The following is a 25,644-nucleotide window of genomic DNA, read 5'->3' as shown; positions in this document are numbered from 1 at the left end:
ATCAGACTCAGCGTCTCCCCTGCTGAAATCACTCTCCTGGTTTCCTATGAAATCCCATTCCACACACTCAATTCTCCTCCTCGCATTTAAAGCTTTACACTCTTCTGCCCCTCCTTGCATATCAACCCTAATTTCTCGCTATACACCATCCAGACTCTTGCGTTCTGCTCAATGATTTCTTCTCTCTACCCCTTTTGTATCTAAAGCCCTCTCCCGCCTTAAACCCTTCTCACCAACTGCCCAACACCCCTGGAATGCCCATCCCCTCAATGTCCGACTAGCACCCTCTCTATCCACATTTAAAACCCACCTCAAAACACAACTGTTTAAGGAAGCATACGAGTAGCTCCGTGGCTGATAATTAACATACGTAAACCTTGGCCCCTTGCAGACGCACTTACTAGAACGCCCTCCTACTGTCTCTGTACGTTCTTCGTACTGACAAATTAGATTGTAAGCTCTTCGGAGCAGGGACTCCTTTTCCTAAATGTTACTTTTATGTCTGAAGCATTTCTCCCTTTGTGTTATTTATATTATTTGTTATTTATATGATTGTCACGTATATTACTGCTGTGTAGCGCTAGGTACATTAATGGTGCTATATAAATAAAGTCATAAATACATATATAGCCTGGATGTTAACATTCATGACAGTACAATTAGAAAAAGACTGAACAATTATGGTTTGTTTGGAAGGGTTCCCAGGAGAAAGCCTCTTCTCTCGAAAAAGAACATGGCAGCACGGCTTAGGTTTGCAAAGTTGCATCTGAACAAACCACAAGACTTCTGGAACAATGTCCTTTGGACAGACGAGACCAAAGTGGAGATGTTTGGCCATAATGCACAGCGCCACGTTTGGCGAAAACCAAACACAGCATATCAGCACAAACACCTCATACTAACTGTCAAGCACGGTGGTGGAGGGGTGATGATTTGGGCTTGTTTTGCAGCCACAGGACCTGGGAACTTTGCAGTCATTGAGTCGATCATAAACTCCTCTGTATACCAAAGTATTCTAGAGTCAAATGTGAGGCCATCTGTCTGACAGCTAAAGCTTGGCCGAAATTGGGTCATGCAACAGGACAATGATCCCAAGCACACCAGCAAATCTACAACAGAATGGCTGAAAAAGAAAAGAATTAAGGTGTTGCAATGGCCCAGTCAAAGTCCAGACCTCAACCCCATTGAAATGCTGTGGCTGGACCTTAAGAAGCTGTGCATAAAGGTGGTTCTACAAGCTATTGAATCATAAGGTGTACTTAGTTTTTCACACATGGCTTCTCACTTTAGGCTTTATTTTTGTTACATAAATCATGACACGTTATAATATGGCATGTGTTGTTCATCTGAGGTTGTATTTACCTAATTTTAAGACCTGCTAAGGAACAGATGATTGTTATTATGTCCTGATATGTAAAACCATAGAATTCAAAGAGGGTGTACTTCCTTTTTCACACAACTGTATATACATATATATTACAGATGATATAAATGCTTGCAAGATGTGCAAATATAATCGTTTCCAAGTCTTTAAGTGTATCTAAAATGACATTACAACCAGCTTGTGGTTCTGGTACGGCCCATTTGGGTAACTAGCTTAGGGGTGGGCAACGCAGTCCTCAAGGGTCACCAACAGGCCAAGATATCCCTGCTTCAGCACAGGTGGTTCAATCAGTGTCTCAAAGACTGAGCTACCTGTGCTGAAGCAGGGATATCCTTAAAACCTGACTTGTTGGTGGCTCTTGAGGACTTGAGTTGCCCACCCCTGAAGTAGTTGAAGAGCCCAGCTACATACCATTTATTTAAAAACAGAATAAAGTGTGCCCATTACAGGGTCTCACACAGTAACATTACGATGTTAAAAATTAATACTAAAAACATACGATTAAAACATTACTGTCCAAGTACTGACCATGAATAAGAGAGCCATTTAACCACTGGATGTAGTAGCTTTTGGGGAAGGACAGGAGAATCTCGTTGCTGATTATGGAGAAGGGAAGAAGCAGCACGGCCCCAGCAGACACCGCGAGAGTGAAGGTACTCAGGAAAAGCCTGCAAAATCAAACACACGCAAGGGTCTTACTACAAGAACAATCTACAGCAAAAGCTAAACCGTTAGTCATGAAATGGCATAACAGCGCAAAAATGATACATCCTGTGATTGACAAAATTATGCTTGTTCATTCAAATTACATGGATTTTTTTGTCGTTATCTTCCCTGTGATCATATGCATAATTTGGCAAATTATCTAGCCGTTTTTGTTTTATGCTGGAGAACAAATTATTGTTTCCTGGCCTCATTAGGCCTGAAATCCTAAACTACATACATAGAAGTGAAAATGTGAAGGACCAGGCAGTCCTGAACACGTTTACTGTAAACTTGCACTACAGTATTAAATTCCCAGCTAGCAAATGAAGGTACAAGTTACATGAGGAAATGATCAACTGCAGCTCCGATGTTTACCAGCAGAGGTCACTCTCTACCATAACTCTTACACCTTCATCCGTAGCAGGCAATTTAGAAGATAACGCATACTGGAATAAAGTGAGGGCAGGAGTGGTTGACGTCATTAACTGCTCAAACCACAAACAAAAACACACAAAAAAAAGCCCCTTCAGTTTTTTTCCGTGCATTAGTATTAGCATCCCGAATTCAGGAAAAAAATACGTGTATTCATTTTCAATCAGAATCCATTATTTACAACAACAAAAAATGACAGCTGGTAATGATATTTAATCAGCCAATCGCTTCAAGTGAATGACCATCAATGACCAGAAGCAGCTGTCGGCGTTTGGAGAGTAACTCCCTATTTATCATTTATGTTCGTGTTGCTTTTTTTGCTATAAAATCATTTTTTATTTTTTTTTAAATGATGATATTGTCCAACTTTACACATGCAAAACATTACTCAAAACCCACCTAGAGTGAAGATGGAACAAAGATTGCTCTGAGCAAAAAAATAATACATTCAATATCTTAGAGAGCCTAGAAAAGGGAGGAGTTGTATAGAATGGGTGGGCCTGTGCATGCGCTGCGCTGGACGACTTTGCCATGCATGTTTTATTGTTTTAAAATGTTTAGGCGTAATAGTCTTTCACATGCGAGTTGGCAATACAGAATGCAAGAAGCATTTAGACAAATAAATGCCAGAGACCATCCAATATGTCCTTTAGGACTGGAGTTAGCCACTCCTGGTCCACACCGTCTTTGCGATTTGCATCGGTGATACTCCTTAGAATCAGAATGAAAGTAAAGTTACGGATATATGAAACTCTGTGTTGGCATTACTTACTTACATTGCAAACAAACCGGAGCCAATACACTTCAAAAACTGAACAGGTTTGTATAGAAACCTTCACAGGTGACACAGACCCATAGTTTTAATGGTGCAACAATAAGGATAAACTGTAAGGTCACAAAAGTTGTGATAAAGCAAATGCCAGAACAATGCATATTGTGTAATCCCATATCACACATCCTACACTTATTAGAGACATAAAAAAAAAACAAATATATATACATACGAAATGCGATTGACAGTAGCATCTTCATCCTCTTGTTCATCTGCAAGATACGTTAGTTTCTTTGTTATTGCATTTTGTTTTTTTAAGTCACCTTTCTTTATAAGTTCCTAGTATATAAAAGAAACAGGTGTTACAGACTTCCTTGCTCACACTGATAACAACATATTGTGTCAAAGCGCAGAATATCATCGTTTCCGTAGGATTTAATAACGCCTTGTGGTGATTCTACTGAATGAACGTCAACGCAAAAGGGTAATATCCAAGTCTGACTTTAAAAGAACTATCCTAAGGGATTTCACAAGAGGATAAAGTCAAATAAATGTACAGCAGCAGGATAAAGAGAGGCTTTCAAACAACGGTATCCACTATTCAAGTTAATTATGTCATGTTATGGTATATTAGAAGAAGCTGATTAATATGAAAAAGGACAAGCAAAGTACATCTCCATTGGACTGGACTGCCTTCCTGGGACAAGAGCTTAAAAAATTAAAGAAAAGTAAAGAAAGTAAAGTGCACCTCATATTGAAGCAGCAATCCAAGCCTGCACATTTGTTTGCTAGTTTTTATAATATAGTATTGAAGCAGGGGGGGTCTCCGGAGCTGAACCCAGTTTATTTCAGCTCCGGAGACCCCCTGCTTCCGGAGATACTTATCTGCGAATTAGGTGCCGGTAGTCGCTCTCCTCGGCTGCCAGGGATCACGTAACGGCCGCTGCTGAAAGAGAACGCGCCCTGTGAACCAATAATAAGCCGGGACATCGGTGCAGCTTCCTATTGGCCCATGTGACGCAGGAGATTTAAACTTTAAAGCCCAACTTGCTGAGACACAGCAGCTACCGGCACATACTTCCGAGGCAAGTATAAAGTGGAATTAATGAGGTACAGCTCCGGAGACCCCCTGCTTCAATCCTATGTAAATTGGAAACAATGTGCAGGCTTGGGTTGCGCCTTTCACAAATTGATCCCAAATGTGGCTTCACAAGGAAAGAAGAATGCCTGCCTTTTGCATACTGTGGGGTGCACTGCAAGGAAGAAAATAAGCACAGCAAGTAGTAGCCACATTCGTAGGCTCCAGGTTTTTGTTTGATTTCTGTAATGTGGTACAATTAAAGGATTACAATTTATTATTATTATTAATTTACCACACATTCCCAGCTAGCTCAAACTGCTACACCCACCACATCATGAATATATATTTATGTCAAAAAAGAGTGCTACTGAGCGTGGCAAATGTATACAACAAAGGACAGGGGTGCCCAATGCTACATCCAATTGACAAAACATATATGGTAATAAGTATAAAGTTTAAATACTTCAATAATAATAATTACTTGGTTATTTAGTTAAACCCTTTGGCCAAAGCGTCGTAAGCCTGCATACCAACGTCAAGGTATAACCAAATAAATGCAGGTCCTACACTACACTGTGAACCCTTCATTTTACCTCTGTATGAGGGGAAAGAACCATAGTCGGTCCTGTTCTTGCAGCAAAGTGAAAAGACCTCCCAAGTTAAAAAGGTGAGGAGGAGTGAGCTACATAACGTGAAAGACCATCTCCCAAAGATCCAATGTTAGAGACTATTGGTCGACCAGGTGGATCGACCAATGTCTTATGGATTTTTGGGAGATGGGGGAATATGGGAATGACCGGGTTCCTGTTGATGATAAATTCTGCCTCAGCTTTGGAAAGTACGTTGGTTGACGTACCCAAATCTACAAGATCCAATAGTGACCTAAGAATGAGACTGTTGGTTTCCCGAGGAAGAAATTATAGAGTGTAAGCTGAAAAATCTTATAAGACGCTTTGTTTCATTATTAGATTTGCTTTAATGAGTAAATTATAAACAGGAAAAACGGCCAATTAAGAGAAAGTATTAACATTTGAAAATGTTACAAATTAATAAAAAAGAGGTGATACAGTAAAACCGACCTGACATAGCTGGTAGGCAATTCGAGAGAATGTACTCCACCCCTATAGTAACAGTGCACAGACCGAGCAGACCCTGTTGTCTAATCCAAAAGTTGCAGACACCCTCAGCCGTGGGAGCGGTGACTGGAGGCAGCTCGAGAGAGACTGTCACCGGTTATATGACCTTAAATTGAGATGTTTTTAAATGCGAGGTTTTGTTTTCTCCTTCCCAGTTATGTTATGCCAACAATTTTGCTTCCAATTAATGCCTTTTTTGGGGCCTTGATGCTTGTAATTATCTAAAACTACGGTGTAAAAATAAATAAATAGAAAAGGAGTACTGTGCTGGATTACTGGGAACAGCGCTAATCGCAGGAAAGAGAGCTCGGACGTCGGAGCCAGGAGAATGAGACTGCTCTATGTGGCTGCGTGGGAGACATATTTGTGAATGATCTACACGAGGCAAGGACTTTATACTAGTTCTAGAGAACACTCTGCTGTCACAATTGGGAGAACAAACGTTCCAACTACTGTAGATCTGGAAAGAAAATATCATTGAAAACCTCAGCAACAAAATAACTTTAGAATTAGATGAGAAGGCACATGTATTAAACCAGCAGTGCACAAACTGGGGGGGCGCGAGACAGCCTGCGGGGGGGGGGGCGTGGTTTACAGGGGCCCCGCACACTTCCTGAAGGCACTTAAATGAAGTGCCGGGAGAGCTGAAGGGCCTCTGTAAATCTTTACCTACTTTGGCTCCACACGCGTCGCCATGGCAACGCGGCGAGGCCATGTGACGTCACGTTGACGCCAGAGCCGAGGTGAGGGCAGGGAAAAAAGTTTGCGCCCCCCTATATTAGACTGTGGGTGTTCAACTCCAGTCCTCAAGACCCCCTCCTCCCCAACAGCTCAGGTTTTAAGGATATCCCTTATTCAGCACGGGTGCTGAAGCAGGGATATCCTTAAATCCTGACCTGTTGGGAAGGGCGGGGGGGGGGGGGAGTCTTGAGGATTGGAGTTGGTCACCCTTGGTATACACTGACTTGACAATTCCAAATATAACACACACACACACACACACACACACACACACACACAAAGCGAAGAGTAACTATACATGTAACTATGCTTACCTGCTTTCCGTTTATATCTTGTGATGATGAAGTATGACACGATGTATAGAATGGCAAACATAAGAAAACAGATCTAAAAAAAAAAAGAAACCGTTTCAGAAAACAAAGTGGAAAAGAATCCTAAATCAGACAGTGATCCAATCCCAACTAACTCCATGTGACCTCAGTGTAATCCTCCATGCCCAGCAGCTCTAAGGGAGTGTACATCGGTGTCTGTAATGTTTGCTACTCGGGACGCGTTACCTTCTTCAGGGTCTAGGCTCTATGCAGGCTGGACGGTGATATAAGTGATGGGCGCCAAGAACTTTACTCATTCTTAACTGTATCTTTATTATTACATGGTCTTACACAGGTATTTTGGTATTGACATATTGACATTCTCTCAGTCACTATCTGAATCTGGTCTTCCCTAGGTGCCTCTATCACGACCTGCTAGGGAGATGCTGAGGATTGATCACCTTAGTTACCTAATAAAACCCTCTTCTGGGTGGCCAGGGATGGTAGTGCTTCATCCCTTTAGTGCCTCGGTCAGGCCTTGTGCTGCTCTCTCATTACCTGTGCTCAGTGTCCCTCTCACTGCCACTTCGTGGTAACTTGTAGTGGGGCCAGCAATGGACCCTCCGATGGGGTTGGTCCTACTGTCCCTTGGAGCTGTGCCCTGTGGAGCCCCCTCAGGGCATATGCTGCCGCAATATGAACTCTGAGAGTAGTAATGAACCATCCTTAAGGCCGCGAACAGGGACACTTTCCCTAACTGTGAAGCAGTAAAAACGGGGATACACAACACTGGGGGAGTTCCAGCACTCAAACAAGAATATAAATGCAGCAACAATTATCAAGAAAATGTAATTTTACTGGTATAATGAATATAGTATAAAGCAAGCATCCCCACCAACAGGAGCTGGATAACACATACATAACTCGTAAAGCACAACAAATATGGTGGGGGAAATGGGGGATACACTGGGAAAGGGAGATAAGGTAAGGGTAGAAAAGGGGAGTGAGGGGGGGGGGGGGAAACAGGCATCCTGCAGATCATCATGCCACAAGATTTCACATGAGAAAAACCCTAAGGGTCGAAACGTCGTGTATGGGCTTACAATAAATTAGAATTTTTCAAAATCCGTTTGTGCCTTGTGCTGCTTCTTCCTTTGCATCCTGCAGATTACAACACCAGCTGGTTTGATTTTCGTTCTTTACATTTAAGACTTATAACTCCTTGATTCTGGATAGAGTTATTTTTCAGAGGATTTTGCTGCACTAAATAGGACAGCCTGTATTTGGGCTAGTTTTGATTTTCGATTTAACTTGAGTGGAGGCTGTGGTACCATTGTGTTTTTTTACCCCACTGTGAGATACTTATCCACAGGCAGTCCTATATCATTTACAGGCATACCCTGGTTTAAGGACACTCACTTTAAGTACACTCGCGAGTAAGTACATATCGCCCAATAGGCAAACGGCAGCTCGCACATGCGCTTGTCAGCACGTCCTGAACAGCAATACCGGCTCCCTACCTGTACCGAAGCTGTTCGCAAGCGGGGAGACAATAGAGCCTGTTACAAATGCGTTATTTATATCAGTTATGCACGTATAGGACGATTGCAGTACAGTCCATGCATCGATAAGTGGAAAAAGTAGTGCTTCACTTCAAGTACATTTTCGCTTTACATACATGTAAACATGTAACACTGTCTCAAACTACAGGCCAATCTCACTTCTCCCAATTCTATCCAAAGTCATGGAAAAATGTGTCCACTCCCAATTAAGCGATTACTATACCAAGACGAATTTCCCTAGCCAATTCCAATCTGGCTTTCGCCCCAAACACTCCACCGTAACTAGCCTGCTAAAAGTTTGCAATGAAATCCAGTGTGGAATGGAACAACTCACTGGTGCAGTATTCCTAGATTTTGCAAAGGCTTTTGATACTATTGATCATGCTATCTTGCTTAACAAACTCCAGAGGCCTGGAATAGGGAAGCATGCTCTAAACTGGTTTCAGTCCTACCTATCAGGTAGATCCCAACATGTGTCCATCTCAGGCTCTAACTCCAACCCCGTGGATATCACCTGTGGTGTCCCGCAAGGCTCTGTTCTGGGGCCCCTACTCTTCTCAGTGTTCATCAATGATCTTCCCACAGCTTGTAAGGAAGCCTCAATACACATGTATGCAGATGACACAATCCTATATGCACACAGCCATAGCCTCTCTGACCTTCAACACATACTTCAGTCTGACTTTGTGACTTTGTGAGACTCGAAAACTGGATTTCCCACAACAAACTGTTTTTAAATACTGACAAGACTAACAACGGTATTTGGGACCAAGACTACATTTTTAAAGCTTCCAGCGACTGAGCTCCTGATTAGAACCAACACTAACACCACCCTAACCCCTGTCACTAGTTTTAAATACCTGGGCATATGGTTTGACTCGCACTTAACATTCGGAATGCACATTGATACCCTGACAACCAAGACCTATGCCAAACTAGGGGTACTTTTCAGGAACAAATCCTCCCTAAGTCTCCTGGTCAGAAAGCGTATCGCACAGCAGATGCTAATGCCAATTACAGGCATACCCCGCATTACCGTACGCAATGGGTCCAGAACATGTATGTAAAGTGAAAATATACTTAAAGTGAAGCACTACCTTTTCCCCACTTATCGATGCTTCGGTACAGGTAGGTAGCTGGTATTGCTGTTCAGGACGTGCAGACAGGCGCATGCGCGAGCTGCCATTTGCCTATTGGGCGATATGTCCTTACACGCGAGTGTACTTAAAGTGAGTTTCCTTAAACCGGGGTATGCCTGTATTGACTATGGAGACATAGTATATGGCTCGGCACCTCAAACCCACCTTAGCAAACTTGACACCCTCTACAATTCAATTTGTCGTTTTGTTCTCCAATGCAACTACAACACACATCACTGCGAAATACTCAAAGAGCTAGATTGGTCATCACTGGAGTCTAGGCGCAAAGTTCACCTTTCCTGTCTTGCCTTTAAATTCTTTATGGGCAAGCTACCCAGCTATCTGAACAAGCTCCTCACCCCTACCACATGCAGCATTTATCATCCGAGATCAGACTCCAAAAGACTGTTCATGGTCCCAGGCTCAACAAAGTATCCGGCCGTTCCTCCTTCTCTTACCGTGCACCCCAAAACTGGAACAACCTACCAGAGACTCTCACATCCACCACCAGTTTAAGTTCTTTTAAATCTAAGGTTGTCTCACATTTTAATCTGGCCTGTAACTGTTTCATACGCCCATAATATATATTTTCTTTAACTGTGCACGCAATGTCTTGTATATAATGTATACCCTGTTCATTTATGTAACTGTATTTGTAACCATGTATTTGTCTTAACTCTGTGCCCAGGACATTCTTGAAAACGAGAGGTAACTCTCAATGTATTACTTCCTGGTAAAATATTTTATAAATAACATGCTCCGGTCCCATTGCGTACGTTAATGCGGGGTATGCTTGTACTTACTACAGCTAAACCCCGTTATAACGCGCCTCGCTATACCGCGATTCGGTTATAACGCGGTTTTCCCGTGGCTCCCGTTTTAAAAAAAAAAAAAAAAAAAAAATTTAAATTTTTTTTGCACACTGCACACACTGCACACACTGCACACACTGCACACACTGCACACACTGCACACACTGCACACACTGCACACACTGCACACACTGCACACACTGCTCACACACTGCTCATTGCTCACACTGCACACACACTGCACACTGCACATTGCTCACATTGCACACACTGCTCATTGCTCACACTGCACACACACTGCTCACACTGACACACACTGCACACTGCACACACACTGCTCATTGCTCACACTGCACACACTGACACACTGCTCATTGCTCACACTGCACACACACTGCTCATTGCTCACACTGCACACACTGACACACTGCTCATTGCTCACACTGCACACACACTGCTCACACTGACACACACTGCACACTGCACACACACTGCTCATTGCTCACACTGCACACACTGACACACTGCTCATTGCTCACACTGACACACACTGCACACTGCACACACACTGCTCATTGCTCACACTGCACACACTGACACACTGCTCATTGCTCACACTGCACACACACTGCTCACACTGACACACTGCACACTGCACACACACTGCTCATTGCTCACACTGCACACACTGACACACTGCTCATTGCTCACACTCTCACACTACACACACTACACACACACACACACATATATACATAAATCAGCCTTACCTTGGGGATGATTGGTGAGGCATGTGGCTGCAGGGGGGGGGGGGGGCGTGCCGGTGGGGGTGGTGCTGCGGTGGAGGGGGATGATGGCTGCGGGGGCCCCCGATGCTGCGGGGGCCCCCGATGCTGCGGGGGCTGGTGGGATGGCCCGGTGCAGCGCGGGTGGGCATAAGGGGGGGGCAGGACGACCCTGCGCTACGGCAGGGCCAGGGGGCCCTGTATTGCGGCGCGAGGGCCCTGTGCTGCAGCGGGGGGAGCCGGACCGGAGGGGAATCCCCCCTCCCATCTCCTGTCACGCGGTGACAGGGGAAGCGGAAGCCGGAGGGGCATCCCCCCTCCCATCTCCTGTCCCGCGGTGACAGGGGAAGCTGAAGCCGGAGGGGAATCCCCCCTCCTGTCCCGCGGTGACAGGGGAAGCTGAAGCCGGAGGGGAATCCCCCCTCCTGTCCCGCGGTGACAGGGGAAGCCGGAACCGGAGGGGCATCCCCCCTCCCATCTCCTGTCATGCGGTGACAGGGGAAGCTGAAGCCGAAGCCGGAGGGGCATCCCCCCTCCCATCTCCTGTCACGCGGTGACAGGGGAAGCTGAAGCCGAAGCCGGAGGGGCATCCCCCCTCCCATCCCGCGGTGACAGGGGAAGCTGAAGCCGGAGGGGAATCCCCCCTCCCATCTCCTGTCACGCGGTGACAGGGGGAAGCCGGGACCGCGGGGTAAATATGCACTGATGCGGCGGCCATTTTTTTTTTTAAATTAGCGCGACCCCGTTAGTAACGCGGTGGTCTCGGGGTGGACCCCGAGGACCGCGTTATAACGGGGTTTAGCTGTATTTTGTATAGTCCAAATACTTGTTTTATGTATGGGATCACCTGTTTTTACATGGGTAAGATAAGTCCCTGGATCTGATTGGTCTTAGGGAACGGGCCAGAAGAAGGGGTTAGGAGCCCCGAAACTTTGCCCCCTTTATTCCCGTTTCACCTCCCCCCCCCCTCTCTCTCTCTCTCTCTCATCTACCCTTACCATGTCTGCCTTTCCCAGTGCATTCTGCACCATATTTGTTGTGCTTTACGAGTTATGTTACGGAGTACTGTATATTATTGATGTGTTACCCAGCTTTAACATAACTATCACTGTTAGGTGGGGATGTTTGCTTTATACTATATTCATTATACCAGTAAAAACAAATTTTCTTGTCAAATATTGTATGCATTTATATTCTTGTTTAAGTGCTGGGAACTTCCCCAGTGTTATGTATTGTAACTTTGGAGGGAATTAGGGTCCCTCCCTGTACCCGTGCACCATATTCGAATTTACTTTTTCTCTATACTCCATTTCAGGTGCTGCTAAAACTTGATACTCTCAATAAAAAGGGGAGCCTATCATAACCTATTTATATGAACATACTATATTCACTGAGAAACTCTTCTCTCCTTATTTATACCCCTGTCTGATGTCACTGTCTCCAGGCAGAAAGGGGTGGGGCTTAACTTATGCTGAATCACCCCAGGACCCTGTGACCAGGGGAAAAGGGCCCACACAGTTAACCCCTCAGGGCTCTAGTAATCCCATAAGGAGTTACATTATTCAAAGCAAATTATATTCCTTCCATAAAAACATAGATCAGGGCAATGAAAATACAGGACTGTGCATATACAAAGATGGCTAATAATCAAGGGCAATTAGAAATGTACATACAGCTCATGACATTTCTTTGGAGAAACAAAATTAGCCCCTTAGAAAATGTGAACGGTAATCCAATATAAATGTTCCTTCAGGGATTGCTCAATACATACATGCGATTATGTGAGCCATATTGTTAAGATGTTGCTCTTAACAGTGGAGTATGTTCAATAATGGTTTGGGAATTGTGCATAAGGATAAAATAAACAAAATGGGGAGGTGAACCGTTCAAATGATACTAGTCACCCAGCATTAGATATAAATTAGCACACATTAAATCAGACACGCTTGCAAAAGAAGGGTTAATTCTTAACATTCACAATGCCGGTATCAGGTTGAACCTCTCTATATGTCCCATCCGGAACCAAAACGTTGAATAATACAAATCTTATTGAATAGGTATGCATGAATGTATTTTATTAAATGAATTAGGAGAAACCATGTACACAGTACTTCAGTCATTAGAACATACAGTACATGAATGTATCAAGCATAAAAGTGTATTAGAAAAAGGAATTTCTGCCTTGCAGAGCTTATAATCTCATTGTAAAATGGTAAAACAATGTACGCTATGAAAAAGACGACCTGGGAAAATCCAAAACGTTATGGTCATTGCTTTTCTTGCAAGTATAAAAGCGGTCGAAAACAATGGATGTAATGTTTAAATTACATTTAAATAATGGCTTGCATAATAAATAATCTATCAAAACAATGTTCTTTTATAAAGTCAAAGTAAGTGTAGACCATTCTCTGCTCCCTGCCACCACCACTGCCTCCTTCTAGGGCAATAAGGAATGTTTCAGGGGCCACATCCATACCAGATCAGTCATGTACCTTCTGACTTTCTGCACCCATTTCTGTGATAAGTAAAAGTCACAAATTGGGACAACGACATGCACCAGAGGTGCTAACCAAGACAGAAGAAGATACGCACACAAGCTTTAAAAGCCCAACTATTAAAACACAACACAAAAAAAAATGAAATAAAAACCAACATCTTTTGTTGTAGCACCTACCTGCTGTATATGGACTTCCCAAATACACATACCACAGAAGTGAATTCGGTATGCGCCTTCATTCACTTCATAACAACTCCACTTGTGTTGTATTTGTTTGCTTTGACCATACAGACAACGTGCTAGAGAGAATTCATGGTCACAAAATCTTCCACCACAAAATCTACCTCAAGGCTTGGATCTAGGGCCTCTCCGCTCTACACATCCTCCCTTGGTTACCACATGTATTCATTTGGTTTGAAAGTATCACCTGTATGTAGATGACACACAACTGTACCTATCCACAACGAACATCACACCTGCACTACAGCCCCAGGTCTACTAAGTGGTGCTACACCATATGGCGCTAAGGCCTCGGTCCCGCTGCGCTCGTTGGCGCGGGCGGCAATGTAGCGAGTTCCCCACCAGCAGGGGAATCCTCGCGAGCCGGTCCCGGTCCCCACTGGCTGCACAGCTGACTACACGCTGTGGCGCGTCAGCCGCTGGAGACACCAGAGAATGGTGTTTCCTAGCGTTGACGCGTGACGTGTGTGGCTGTGAGCCAATGGGGAGGGGAGGCTTCGGGAGGAGGAGAGGCTTCGGGGAGCGGGGAGGAGTGTGGAGTGAAAGCAGGTGCGTGCCTGTCTGTGTGTGTATGTGTGTGCCCGCCTCTGTCTCTGTGTGTGTGTGTGTGTGTGTGTATGAGTGCGTGAGTGCCTGCCTGTGTGTACGCGCGTGTGTGTGTGTGTATGAGTGCGTGAGTGCCTGCCTGTGTGTGTGTGTGTGTGTGTGTGTGTGTGTGTGTGTTTAAACTTACTTTCCAGCTCCAGCCCGAGTCCGTGGAGGGAGGGGGGGGAGAGTAGCGGGTCCCTCCGCTCAAGCCACGCCCCCCCTCCCTGTCAAACCGCCCACCACCCGCCCACCTCCCGCTCCCTACAGACCGCATATCGCGGTCTGTGTATCTCAGCGCACCGCCTGTCAGCAGTGCGGGTGCGCTGACTCTGGGAGCGGGGCCTTAGCCTAAGAGACACCCTGTTGCCCAATAAAGTGAATGGAGTAGCACCGCTTTGTAAATATGGACCAATGTATTTATTTTCTGAGAGTGGCGGGGTGGGGGAGATTGTTCAATTTATTGAGCAAAAGAATTAATATGTAGCATCTCTTTGTTTACAGGATAGAGAACAAATAGGTAGCGCTATATCCTAATGAGCAGGCAGCCCGTGATATATCCCTGAACCCCAGTCAGGTATAGAACAGTACAAAAAATATATATCAATGGCGCTCTGCACTAGTAAAGTGTAAATATATAATATATAGTAATAAAAATATACAACCAGTGGCGTGGATGTTTCTCCTAGGAATGGATGCTCCACATGAGATGGGTAAACATGTAAGGAAAAAATCACAACATAGTGTAATACTGTTAGGCATACATACAAACATATAACATGAGACGGACGCTGAGAACAACAGGTGACTAATTACAAACCCATTTAATAAAGTATATCATTAAAATTACATAAAATACATAAAATAGAAACTGATAGGACACTCCAACTCAGGTGGCGGTACCTGCTTACCGAAAGTAAGAAGGTATCAGGCAGTGGATATATAAGAGTATCCCCTCAGCAGCCATCCATAGAGGGGATACTCTTATATATCCACTGCCTGATACCTTCTTACTTTCGGTAAGCAGGTACCCCCACCTGAGTTGGAGTGTCCTATCAGTTTCTATTTTATGTATTTTATGTAATTTTAATGATATACTTTGTTAAATGTGTTTGTAATTAGTCACCTGTTGTTCTCAGCGTCCGTCTCATGTTATATGTTTGTATGTATGCCTAACAGTATTACACTATGTTGTGATTTTTTCCTTACATGTTTACCCATCTCATGTGGAGCATCCATTCCTAGGAGAAACATCCACGCCACTGGTTGTATATTTTTATTACTATATATTATATATTTACACTTTACTAGTGCAGAGCGCCATTGATATATATTTTTTGTACTATCTCTTTGTTTACAGCAACCACTGGAGTCCAAAAGAATAAAAAGAAATGCAACGTTGGAATAGTAAGCAAAAAAATTGCACACGGCAAAAACATTCTGCAAACAACGGATCCAGAAAAAGAATGCTGATATACAGTAACCAGCATGAAGAAAAGAAAAAAAAGAGTATTTTTTTCAGAAGAGGAAATGGCAAGAGTTTGGTTTGCAGACAATAATGTCATTTCCATACAGAAGCTCCAACTCTTCATTGGCTGAGGGTCCAGCACAGGAAACCCGTCTCTGGTACATGTAACTTTTATCACCTTTGGATTCTGAAAAGTCAACGCATATCAGTGGAATCACACTTAATCCCCTGTAAAGATTAAAATAAAGTGCAATCACAGTTTATTAAAAAAAAGGGAAATAAAGATGTTGAAGACAAGCAGGTGGGATTGTTTTTCTTTTCTTTTTTGCTGATCGGTCCTATTTTCAGCTCTCGAGCCCCCCCCCTCCTTTCCCCCCCCCCAAGTTCCCAAGATACTTACTCGAGGGGGAAGTTAAATGGGCATTCAAATCTCCTGTGCCACATCGGCCAATAGCAAGGCCTTTGGGAAAAAGCCCACATTAGTGTCAATGAGCACAGCTGTGACCCTGTGGGAAAATGAGGCATGAAAACCACTACAAAAAGCGATCAACTTTGGGCTTTTCAGTGGCTCTCGCCCTCAGGGCCTCACCCCGGATAGGGTGGACGTGATTCTGATGGGGCCGACAACTCAATTCATGTGAGAAATTGATGATATATTGGGGGGGTTTTGTGGTTGGGGGCAGGGGGGGGGTGTAAGACAAAAAAAAATGGTGTGTAGCACAGATTGCCACTTTAAAGGTGCAGTCTCACATGGCCGACCAGTTACATTTCTTAGGCCTCGTCCAGGGTGGGTAGAGGCGCGCTGGGGCTCCAGCGCTGTGACCTGCTCGGCCGTGCTTTTCCTGGCCGGCTAGGCTTGCGCGCGTCTGGGGGCGCGGCCTCTACGTCACGGAGCTGGTTCGCCCACGTGACACGCTTGCGCGCGGCAAATTCAAATTTGCTCGCTCGGCAAGCGGCTGAGCACCGAGCAGGCGCGCCCGCCCGCTCACACAGGACACGTGCATTGTCGCAACGTGTCTACCGTGAGCGTGCGCCCCTGCTCAGCGCCAACCTGGACGAGCCTTCAGAGGCATCTGAATGGGGAAGTGCATGTCCAGTGTTTCCTTTACCCTTACCCCTCCCTATCCTTATACAAAAACCAATAAAGATAAAGGGGAGGTGCAGGAGAAGGTATAAACACTTGCTGATCACACACAAGGGACCAGCCAAGGGAAATCAAACCCCTCCCAAGGGGAACTTTAACAAAAAATATATACTTATTTGATGTCCGATATGGGTCAAAAGGGCATCAATAACCCTGATGTAACCCCTTCAACAATCCCCTAGAATTAGTTCACTTTGGTCTTCGGAGGCATTGCTCTTTAAGCAAGCCTCACTAATTTCTGTAATATTAAAAGCATATGCTTAGGGTGCCAATATGCAACAATAAAAGGGATGATTTCCCCATGAATCTATGGAGCCTGGCATACATTCAGGTTATCAATTAAAAGTGAAATATCTACATATAAAAAAAAAAAAAGGAGTTAATATCAGTTTAAAAAGCCAATTAAAACATTTACAGATCAAATAGAAATATTTTCTTTTCTTCTTTCGTGCTTGGAACAAGTGGAGGCGATTAATTTGACGTCAGTAATTCAAAGATTGGTATAATAGCTACTTAAAAATGCGGTTTTGCTCTTAACGTGGCAGCACTTTACTGGCGACAGCTGTCAGAATTTTATTTCATAATGGAGCGGGGAAGATTGGTGGTTTGAATTCCCAGAGAGAGAGAGAGTTTCTGACAAACCATACACACGCTATCAATTTCCAATGCGTTACATGTCGGCAATTAATTCATCCAACAATGAATAAAAGAAGCCTTTTAAAGAACGGTACGACCAACAAAAAGCCAAGGCTCAGGGTATAAATTACAATGGAATTGCTGATTAATGTCAGAGCAAAATGTATGGTCTTCTAATATTATGAATTATAAATTTCAATAAGTAAATGAAAAGCAGAGAGTCCCTCACATCTTTATCACTGCAGTTGAACCAAACTTTGGCAACAAAAATGAGAAATGTTTCAGTCCGCACTATAATAATTGACAGCTCATTTTTTTTTTTTTAACGTAAATCTAAAAAAAACTAAAAACATCCCCTGAAAGGACAAGAGATTTTTTTTAATTTTTAATATCTGATGAGCAATTGAAATAGAGTATAGTGGTTTAGGAGGTAAAAATGGAGCTCTCCACAGAGTCGAGTGCAGCCTGATGTTACCATGGTAACGGCAGAGGCTAAAAATTAAGAACACACATTATTTTTAAAAAAACAAAAAAAAACATTGCTTTTAAAAGCGAGAGATGACCAGGGAGGAAAGATCCTAACATTATGCAAGTTAAGGGCTTCTAGGTGTACTGCTGCTTTCATTCAAACACAGACCATTTCAAAGACCTGGATATCATCACCCCCTCCACCCTGCATCGCTGCTGTGGGGGATTGTTTGCACTCCACCTCAGACGCGGCACCCAAGCCGCAGCACAGGCGACAGCTGAAGGGCGTCACCCGATTGCGAATGTTACAGCTGCTCGATTATTGGGTCAAGCATTTCTGACGTATATTGGAGCCTTTCCATCTTCACACATTATCCCGCTCTCACAGCTCTACTGCCGCACAATCCCACTTACTTCTTCCCCATCGTCACCTCCTTCAATTAACACGCAGCTCTCCAACTCACACCAACCTACTTCTCCCCCGGTGCCTTACGGTTCCACTTACCCGCCCTTATTGATTGTAAGCTCCTTGGGGCAGGGCCCTCCTTACCTACTGTAACGATGTATCTTATTGTGTTCATCCTACAAGGCTATGGTACTGCACTACGGAATATGTTGGCAGGTTATAAATAAATAATTTGCCGTCTAGTTGCAGGGTACAAATGTTATTGCGTCTCATGGATTCAGTTCCCCCTTTCTCACCCTGACCAAATAATTATCCCTTTCAGTCCCCTATAGTTGGACAGCAAACGTCCTCAAGGGTGGCGCCCTGGGGACCCTCCTAACACATGTATGTCATCGCAGTGTTTTACCATCCGCGACCAGGAAGTAAACGGAAGCAGCAATCGATCCCTTGAGCGCTGGGGCCACAGGATGTCAGGACCTGTTGCACCAAAGTGACCAATTGTGAACAGCAATCACTAGTCTACTTGTACCGTCGTCAACATTATTTTGTGCCCAGGACATGCTTGAAAACGAGAGGTAACAATGTATTTTTTCCTGGTAAAATATTGTACTTATTTATCCCATACAATTGCACATTTAGTTTTTCAAAATGCCACATTTGATTTTTGAAAAGTTTGCAATACATTTTTAACTTCATTGTTGCGATTCCGTTTAGGGGAGAAACAAGAGTTCTTCATAGAACTACAGAATACTGTACAGAGCTTTGGGGAGATGCGTGGGACAAGACAGTGAATGTGGAAAAAAGAAATCTATCAATATATATGTGATGGAAAGCTGAATAAAAGCATTTTTTTCTGCACAACATTGGCCTTGGCATAACTTTGATGAGGGGGAAGCAGAAGCCTTGCCAGGAGAGAGGGAGAAGGACCGAGTCCTGACTGACAACAAACTTGGGTCACGACTACAGTGTGCAACAATTAGCAAAGAAATGTGCCTCGCAGGCACAAATCTACCCAAAGGCTTTCATCGCAAATCAACACACGCCTTTCCTGTGGGACTTCAGCTGCTGCCGGTGATCTGAAGGGAAGGTCAGTTCCTGCCTTTTTCTCCACACGTCGATTACTGCTACTTTGGAAACTGGGCTACACTTCACAGTTAGGGCGGATTCCCCAAGTAGCCCCTAATCGGGACTGTTCCTACTGCATGTTTCGTGATATTTGTTATGGTGCGTGAACACCTACATTTCCAAAGAAATCAAAAACATCTTAAACTCTCAAAAACAGATCTAAATCAGTGCTACATGGCTGAGTGCTTCCAATATTGCAGCAAAGCAAACATAGCCTTAGTGGGACTTCACCTTTAAATGGTTTCAGAAAGTAATATTCTGCGATGAAGATGCCGAGCTTGGTCAGTAGTTTTACGAAATCGTATGTATATGGACTCCTCCGTTAAATATATAAGTAATCCCACTACACTCCCAAAACAACAATTACACGTAATGAACTTCCTTAAAACAGATGTAACCATGCTCAAAAGCAAACACTTGGCTGTTTTGGTTTGTTGGAAATTGGGAAAGATGTTTGTCTCCACATGGAAACTTGTGAAGATCAGTTAAGCCACTGGTGAGGAACAGGCAGCCCAGAGACTGACCCCCAGTAGCTACCCTCTCTTCCCGACCGGCCCCATGCAATTCACTATCCCACGTGCAAAGGAAGTGCGGGGTGCTGCTGTGCTAGATCCAAGCTTCTCCTCAGCAATAGTGTCCCATTCCTTTCCTGTGATTAACAAAAGTTGAGGGTAAGAAAAGGAGTGTGACACCATTAATAATTGCACCGGCTCTAAAGCAGCCAACACTGAGGGGGGGAGGGGAAGGCCTGTGGCATGCCCCCTGAACCCAAGGGCCTCCAACTTTACATGTTCTTACAAGAAGAAAATACGTAATTATACATCAGTCGACTAAAAGGCAGACAACTCGCAATCCAGAAGTGGTGCTTACTTTCAAAAACAAGTGCACGGCAACATTGCTCGCCCTAAAAACTCTGAAAGTAGCCTATATATTATATTCCTAATTTCCCTGGGCCATTAGTGACACTCCAAGACATATGACAGAATTGTAATGTTTTTCAAACAGTCCAGGAGGAGCAATTTATAGGGAAATATGTAATGTTAGCAAACAAAAAATTTTGAACAGCTGACTGGGAATCAAGATAGTATTCCGGATAATTTAATACAGCATCCTGTACTTTGCAGTTATAATTCAATAATCAAGTAATCTTGCAGCCACTTAATTAGGTCTATTTTTGCAGCCGCAACCTTTTGACAAACTAATTTTTAACCGATTTGGTTCATTTGCATTACAGTCTGAGACATCACTCAAGTCCTACAGTAACAGACCAGACCTCAAGTAATCAAGTAAATACATGTAACCCCCCTCCTAAATGGCTACTAGCAGTGGTAGTGTTTGTGAGGCCCCATCCTGGGTTGCTATGGGGATCCTGATGTCACGCAGCAGTATTTAAAGGAGGAGGAGGGACTGTTCTAGAAGGTTAGGTTCCGGGAGGACAAGAGGAGAGGAGCCTCGGGGAGAGGAGACATCCATGTTCTTACAGTACTGAATTCCAGCACTCTCAGTCAAGGTAAACCATGTGGAGTAGCCATATACAATTTACACTGATGTAATCTCCGTAGAAAGCCAGACAGGTAGGATTACATAGAATCCACACCTTTTTTGACATGCAGAGGAGGTGTGAAAATCTGATAAATGTATTACTGAAGTGAAAGACACGAAAATAAAATCAATTGCCCATTTAGAGTTCCCATTATAAATGAAAACAATGAACGTTTGATGGAGTCCCACCAAAAAAAACAATTACTGTACATGCAAGTCCCAACAGGACAAGAAGAACTGCCAATAAATAAGGTCATTGTTCCCAATAGTCATTGTCTTGATTGCAATGCTGGTGACTTTAGATTTCCTAAAGAACCGGGATATCAAAAAATAACATCTCCAGAACTGGTGGGTTCCCAGTGGTAACAAAAAATCCAGTCTTACTCCAATCAGGTGACAAACAAATAAAGAATACCCAATAAGCTTCACATCATAAAGAAGTAATAGCTGTGCTGTTGGATTATGAAATGTAGGAACTTATTTCATATCGGCCTGTTTTAGGATGAAATTCCCATACTAGTGAGTGGAAATTTTTACCCGAAAAACAGCCCGATCGGTCACTCTGGTAACAATAGAATGACACCCTCAATTTTAAGAGTTTGTTTAATATTTTTTAGCTGTCTTGATTTTCTGTGATGTTCTCAGAAAATGAATTGTTTTATAGGAATACACATACACACATGGAGAAGGAGCGGCTCAGTGAGTAAAGACACTGATTGACACTGAGATTGTTGCAGGGGAGTCTGGTTCAATTCCCGGTGTCGGCTCTTTGTGACCTTGGGCAAATCACTTTATCTCCCTGTGCCTCAGGCATCCAAAAAAAAAAACATAGATTGTAAGCTCCACAGGGCAGGGACCTGTGCCTTCAAAATGTCTCTGTAAAGCGCTGCGCATAACTAGCAGCGCTATACAAGAACATGCTATTATTATTATTATATCAATGAACAAAAATGTATGTACATGTTTACTTAAATAGCGCTCTACAGATTTTATAATAACAGTGCAGGGAGATACAATACAAAAAAGTTACACACCTGCATTAAACAGAAAATTAAACAATAGCAGCAAATGTAGCATAGAACCTATGTGAGTGTGTAAGTGCGGCAGGAGTGCGAGGGGCTGTCTTGGGCCTAAATTAACCAAGTTCTCCCTCGCACATTTTTTTTATTTTTTTTTTTTTAAATCTAGCATTACATTTTAGTCAAAATGTAGCATATTACCATTCTAATTAATGTGACTTCCTGAAGACAGTACTGTCCTAAACAGCACGAAATCTGCAGTGTTAGCACCATGAGTGACAGTTGAATGGGGCTGTTGTCTACAACTGGGGTATATATTCCTGGCAGTGCTGGGGCTTTTTCTTTTTTTAACCCTTTTTCTGCCAGAGGGGCTTTGCACTGTGTTGCTGACAATACACTGGCAGTAACAGAATAATTAAGGAGTATGTTTGGGGAGCTAAATGCATAACAAAATACATTATATACTACAGCATTTGTATTACCAGAGAGTAATACCTCCCACATCCCAAGGACTGTAGCAAGACTCAAAATATTGGCAGTTCCCAACCTCACAATTGGTCACCAACACAAAAGATGGCAATGCACAGTGTACATACACTAATACTAACAGCTTGTGCATCCCCTAACATGAAATCCTACTTCAAAACAATAAAGATCCACAAAGCAGCATGTCACACAACATGATAAGCTAATGCATGACACGTGCTCCATTATATATATATATATATATATATATATATATATACATATATATATATATATATATATATATATATATATATATATATACACACACACATACATATATATATATATATATATATATATATATATATATACACACACACATACATATATACACATATATATATATATATATATATATATACACACACACACGTTATGTCACATAGACAAGAAGGTGAATTAATTTTACTGTCACGATCTTTAAAATGGGTGACTGTCCTGGTCCAATTCCAAGTGGCATCTCCTTGTGATCTCTGACAAGTCTATTATCTGGCACCTACACATCAGCTATGAGCACACTGTATAAGACAATGCGTGTATATCACACAGCACACGCAGCACACACAGCACACGCAGCACACACAGCACACACAGCACACACAGCACACACAGCACACACAGCACACACAGCACACACAGCACACACAGCAGTGTGTCCGCATACTTACAATGTACTCTCTAACTTGGCTGTGAAAGTTCTGCTCCCTGATGGTCACCTCGTCCTCTTCCATCCTTCATATTGCTGGAGCCCAGGCTAGACCACTGCTGCTGCTGACCCTGTAAGACATCCCCCTTCCCCTCAACATACACAGCCCGGGGGCTACAGCAATAACAAAGGACTGGACAGCCACCCCTGTGCTCGGGACAATGTTGTTGCTGCTGCTGCACTTCCTCCTCCTCCAGGGCAGCTCAGCCCCACACACTCACTGCCAGCCTGCCAGCCTGCACCTTTCCACAGCCTCACATGTAACGCGTCCTCTGATTGGCCAGACTGGGAGGCAGCTGTAGGTTGGCTCTTGAATAGTGATTTCTGATTGGCTAGGCCAGCTCTCTGGTGCCCGCCTACTCTGTCCCGCTCTGCTTCCTGTCAGTCAGTGTGAGTGCTGCAGTAGTAAGGGCAGCAGGTGCCTCAGCAGAGCAGTGAAGGGTTTCACGCATGTGTTTAATAACATTGCATTTAAAGCTTTATGTGGAGATAACTATGTGTATGTGCAGATTTGCCTTGTATTTGTGCCTACGCCTTGAGTTTAAACTAGGCTAGCAATGCTATGTGCTTCTATAAATAATGCTCCACAGTATAAATAAGTGTGAGTCTTGCACACAGCAGTACAACTAAATCAGCGGGGCGCGACAGTTATAGAGAGCCCGTTCGGGACCTCTATAAGGCTGCGCTTATAGTGTCGGCGACAGCAACGCTGCGGCAAAACAAATGCATTGCCGCCGTCGTGCGCGCTTATAGTAAGCGCAACGTGACGGAGCGACGGATTGGTCACGATCGCTGGAAGTCATCTATGATTTTCCAGCGACCGTCGCCTGACCGTCGCGTCGCAGGCACTATAAGCGTAGTGTAATACACTTCCCTTCCGGGGACGCGTCGTCCTGGTAACATGGCGTAAAATGACGCTGCAGGGTCACGTGATGTCACATTACCATGGTGATGTGACATCACATGACCCCGCGCATTATTTGACACCGTGGTCGAGCAGGGGGGGAGGGGCGCAAGCCGCCGAGGAGAGCAGGCAGGGGTGTGCACGTTGAAAAGTTTGCGCACCCCTGAACTAAATCATACTCTGAACCTCAACTATATAACCACATGGTGAGCATAATGTTTGTTTCTTCACATAAATTCTCAAACACACAATCCCTGCAAGCTCTAACCCCAACACCCATCCATCACATTGGGGTTAAAGCTTGCAGGTATTATGTGTATTTGTAAATTTTCAACTGGTAACAGTTGTTTGGAGGTTAGTGACCCCTCCTCCGTGGGTTTACGTTCACTCCTCCCCACTTTTTAAGTAACAGATTTCCTGGACTCTCGTGGGACCGAGTCCCAACAACAGATACGGACTAAATAATGTATATTTGGGTGCCTAAGGACTGTTGAAATTGTCGCTAACCGGGTGGGTTATTTAAAGCTGGGAACCAGTTTAGTTGGCCAGCCAATCAGAGAGGGAGCTGATGTTTAGACATTCTCCTGAAAGGAGTAGGTGTTATTTTTATGATTTGTTTTCATAACGTGATGGTGGGCCTATTATTGTGTTGTTTAACCCATGTAAATAAAACCCCATATAACGAAATATAGAGTTTCCTGCCTTCAATATGGGACATAAGACCCCACAACGCGACGGAAGAATCACAGTGTGTATATAAATATTGTGACAGAAACCAGGGGATGGTAATAAATTCCGTATATAGGGCTCCCAGGATACTAGACAGTTTCTATCCTGTTTGGCCTGGGAGTGCAGCCTTATAATACATACACTCCATCCCACAGTTTGGCAAGCGCTGGCACTGAGGGATGAGAGATCCAGACCAGAGTTTGTCTGCTGCCTGATTTCTGTCACCTGTCATGCTAATTAGGAATCAGGTATGAAAGACTGATTTCCTGTTTGCTCTGGTCTCCCCACAAGAGCCAGGAGGCTGGAAGGCTGCTGAACTACAGAGGGGAGAAGCCTCTTCCCCAAACAGGTTCAATCTTTCTGTTCATTTGTGTAAGACTGCAAAAGTACCGTGTTTTGATGTTGGAAGTGGAAAAGCCACTTCCAACCCTGAGTCAGGGATATCTAAGTTAAGTTATCGCTCAGGTGAGCAGCTTTTGTTTTGATCTGTTTTCTGTTGTATGCACTGTGGCAGTCTCAGTGCCTGGGACTGAATAAACCAGGCATAGCCTGTTTAAAGGAACAGTACGTGACGCCTCATCATTTAACCTACCCTAAAAGACCGTGTTCTAAACAGTCCCGGACAAACGACGGAGCCCCGGAGTAAGCCGTTTGTCACATATGGTGGAGAATGCGGGCAGAGCACTAGGGGGTCTGCGGGTTGAAGAACTTTGAAAAAAAAAAAAAAGTTTTTTTCATCCTCTGCAAACAAGATGGAAGACGTGGTGGGTGCGCTGGTACGCAATGT

The 25,644-nt window shown here is 43.8% G+C and overlaps 1 protein-coding gene across 2 annotated transcripts in view; it reads right to left on the bottom strand.

The window, feature by feature from the left end:
• LMBR1 (limb development membrane protein 1) overlaps window positions 1–23,482 on the bottom strand; it is a 160,536-nt gene extending 137,054 nt beyond the window's left edge. Inside the window, exons 1-4 of one of the 2 annotated variants that reach the window (XM_075587853.1) lie at window positions 23,187–23,482; window positions 6,566–6,638; window positions 3,526–3,565; window positions 1,913–2,052 (exon numbers count right to left, since the gene is read on the bottom strand). In XM_075587853.1, the coding sequence (XP_075443968.1) occupies window positions 1,913–2,052; window positions 3,526–3,565; window positions 6,566–6,638; window positions 23,187–23,249 (316 nt within the window). In that variant the 5' untranslated portion in view covers window positions 23,250–23,482. Of the gene's footprint in view, window positions 1–1,912; window positions 2,053–3,525; window positions 3,566–6,565; window positions 6,639–23,186 lie in introns of those variants that run through there. The other variant, XM_075587854.1, reaches the window with a different exon arrangement.
• Between the last annotated feature and the right edge of the window lie 2,162 nt (window positions 23,483–25,644).

The sequence above is a fragment of the Ascaphus truei genome, chromosome 2 (genome assembly GCF_040206685.1).
Source record: "Ascaphus truei isolate aAscTru1 chromosome 2, aAscTru1.hap1, whole genome shotgun sequence".
Lineage (NCBI taxonomy): Eukaryota > Metazoa > Chordata > Amphibia > Anura > Ascaphidae > Ascaphus > Ascaphus truei.
This window is presented reverse-complemented; position numbering and strand designations above follow the sequence as displayed.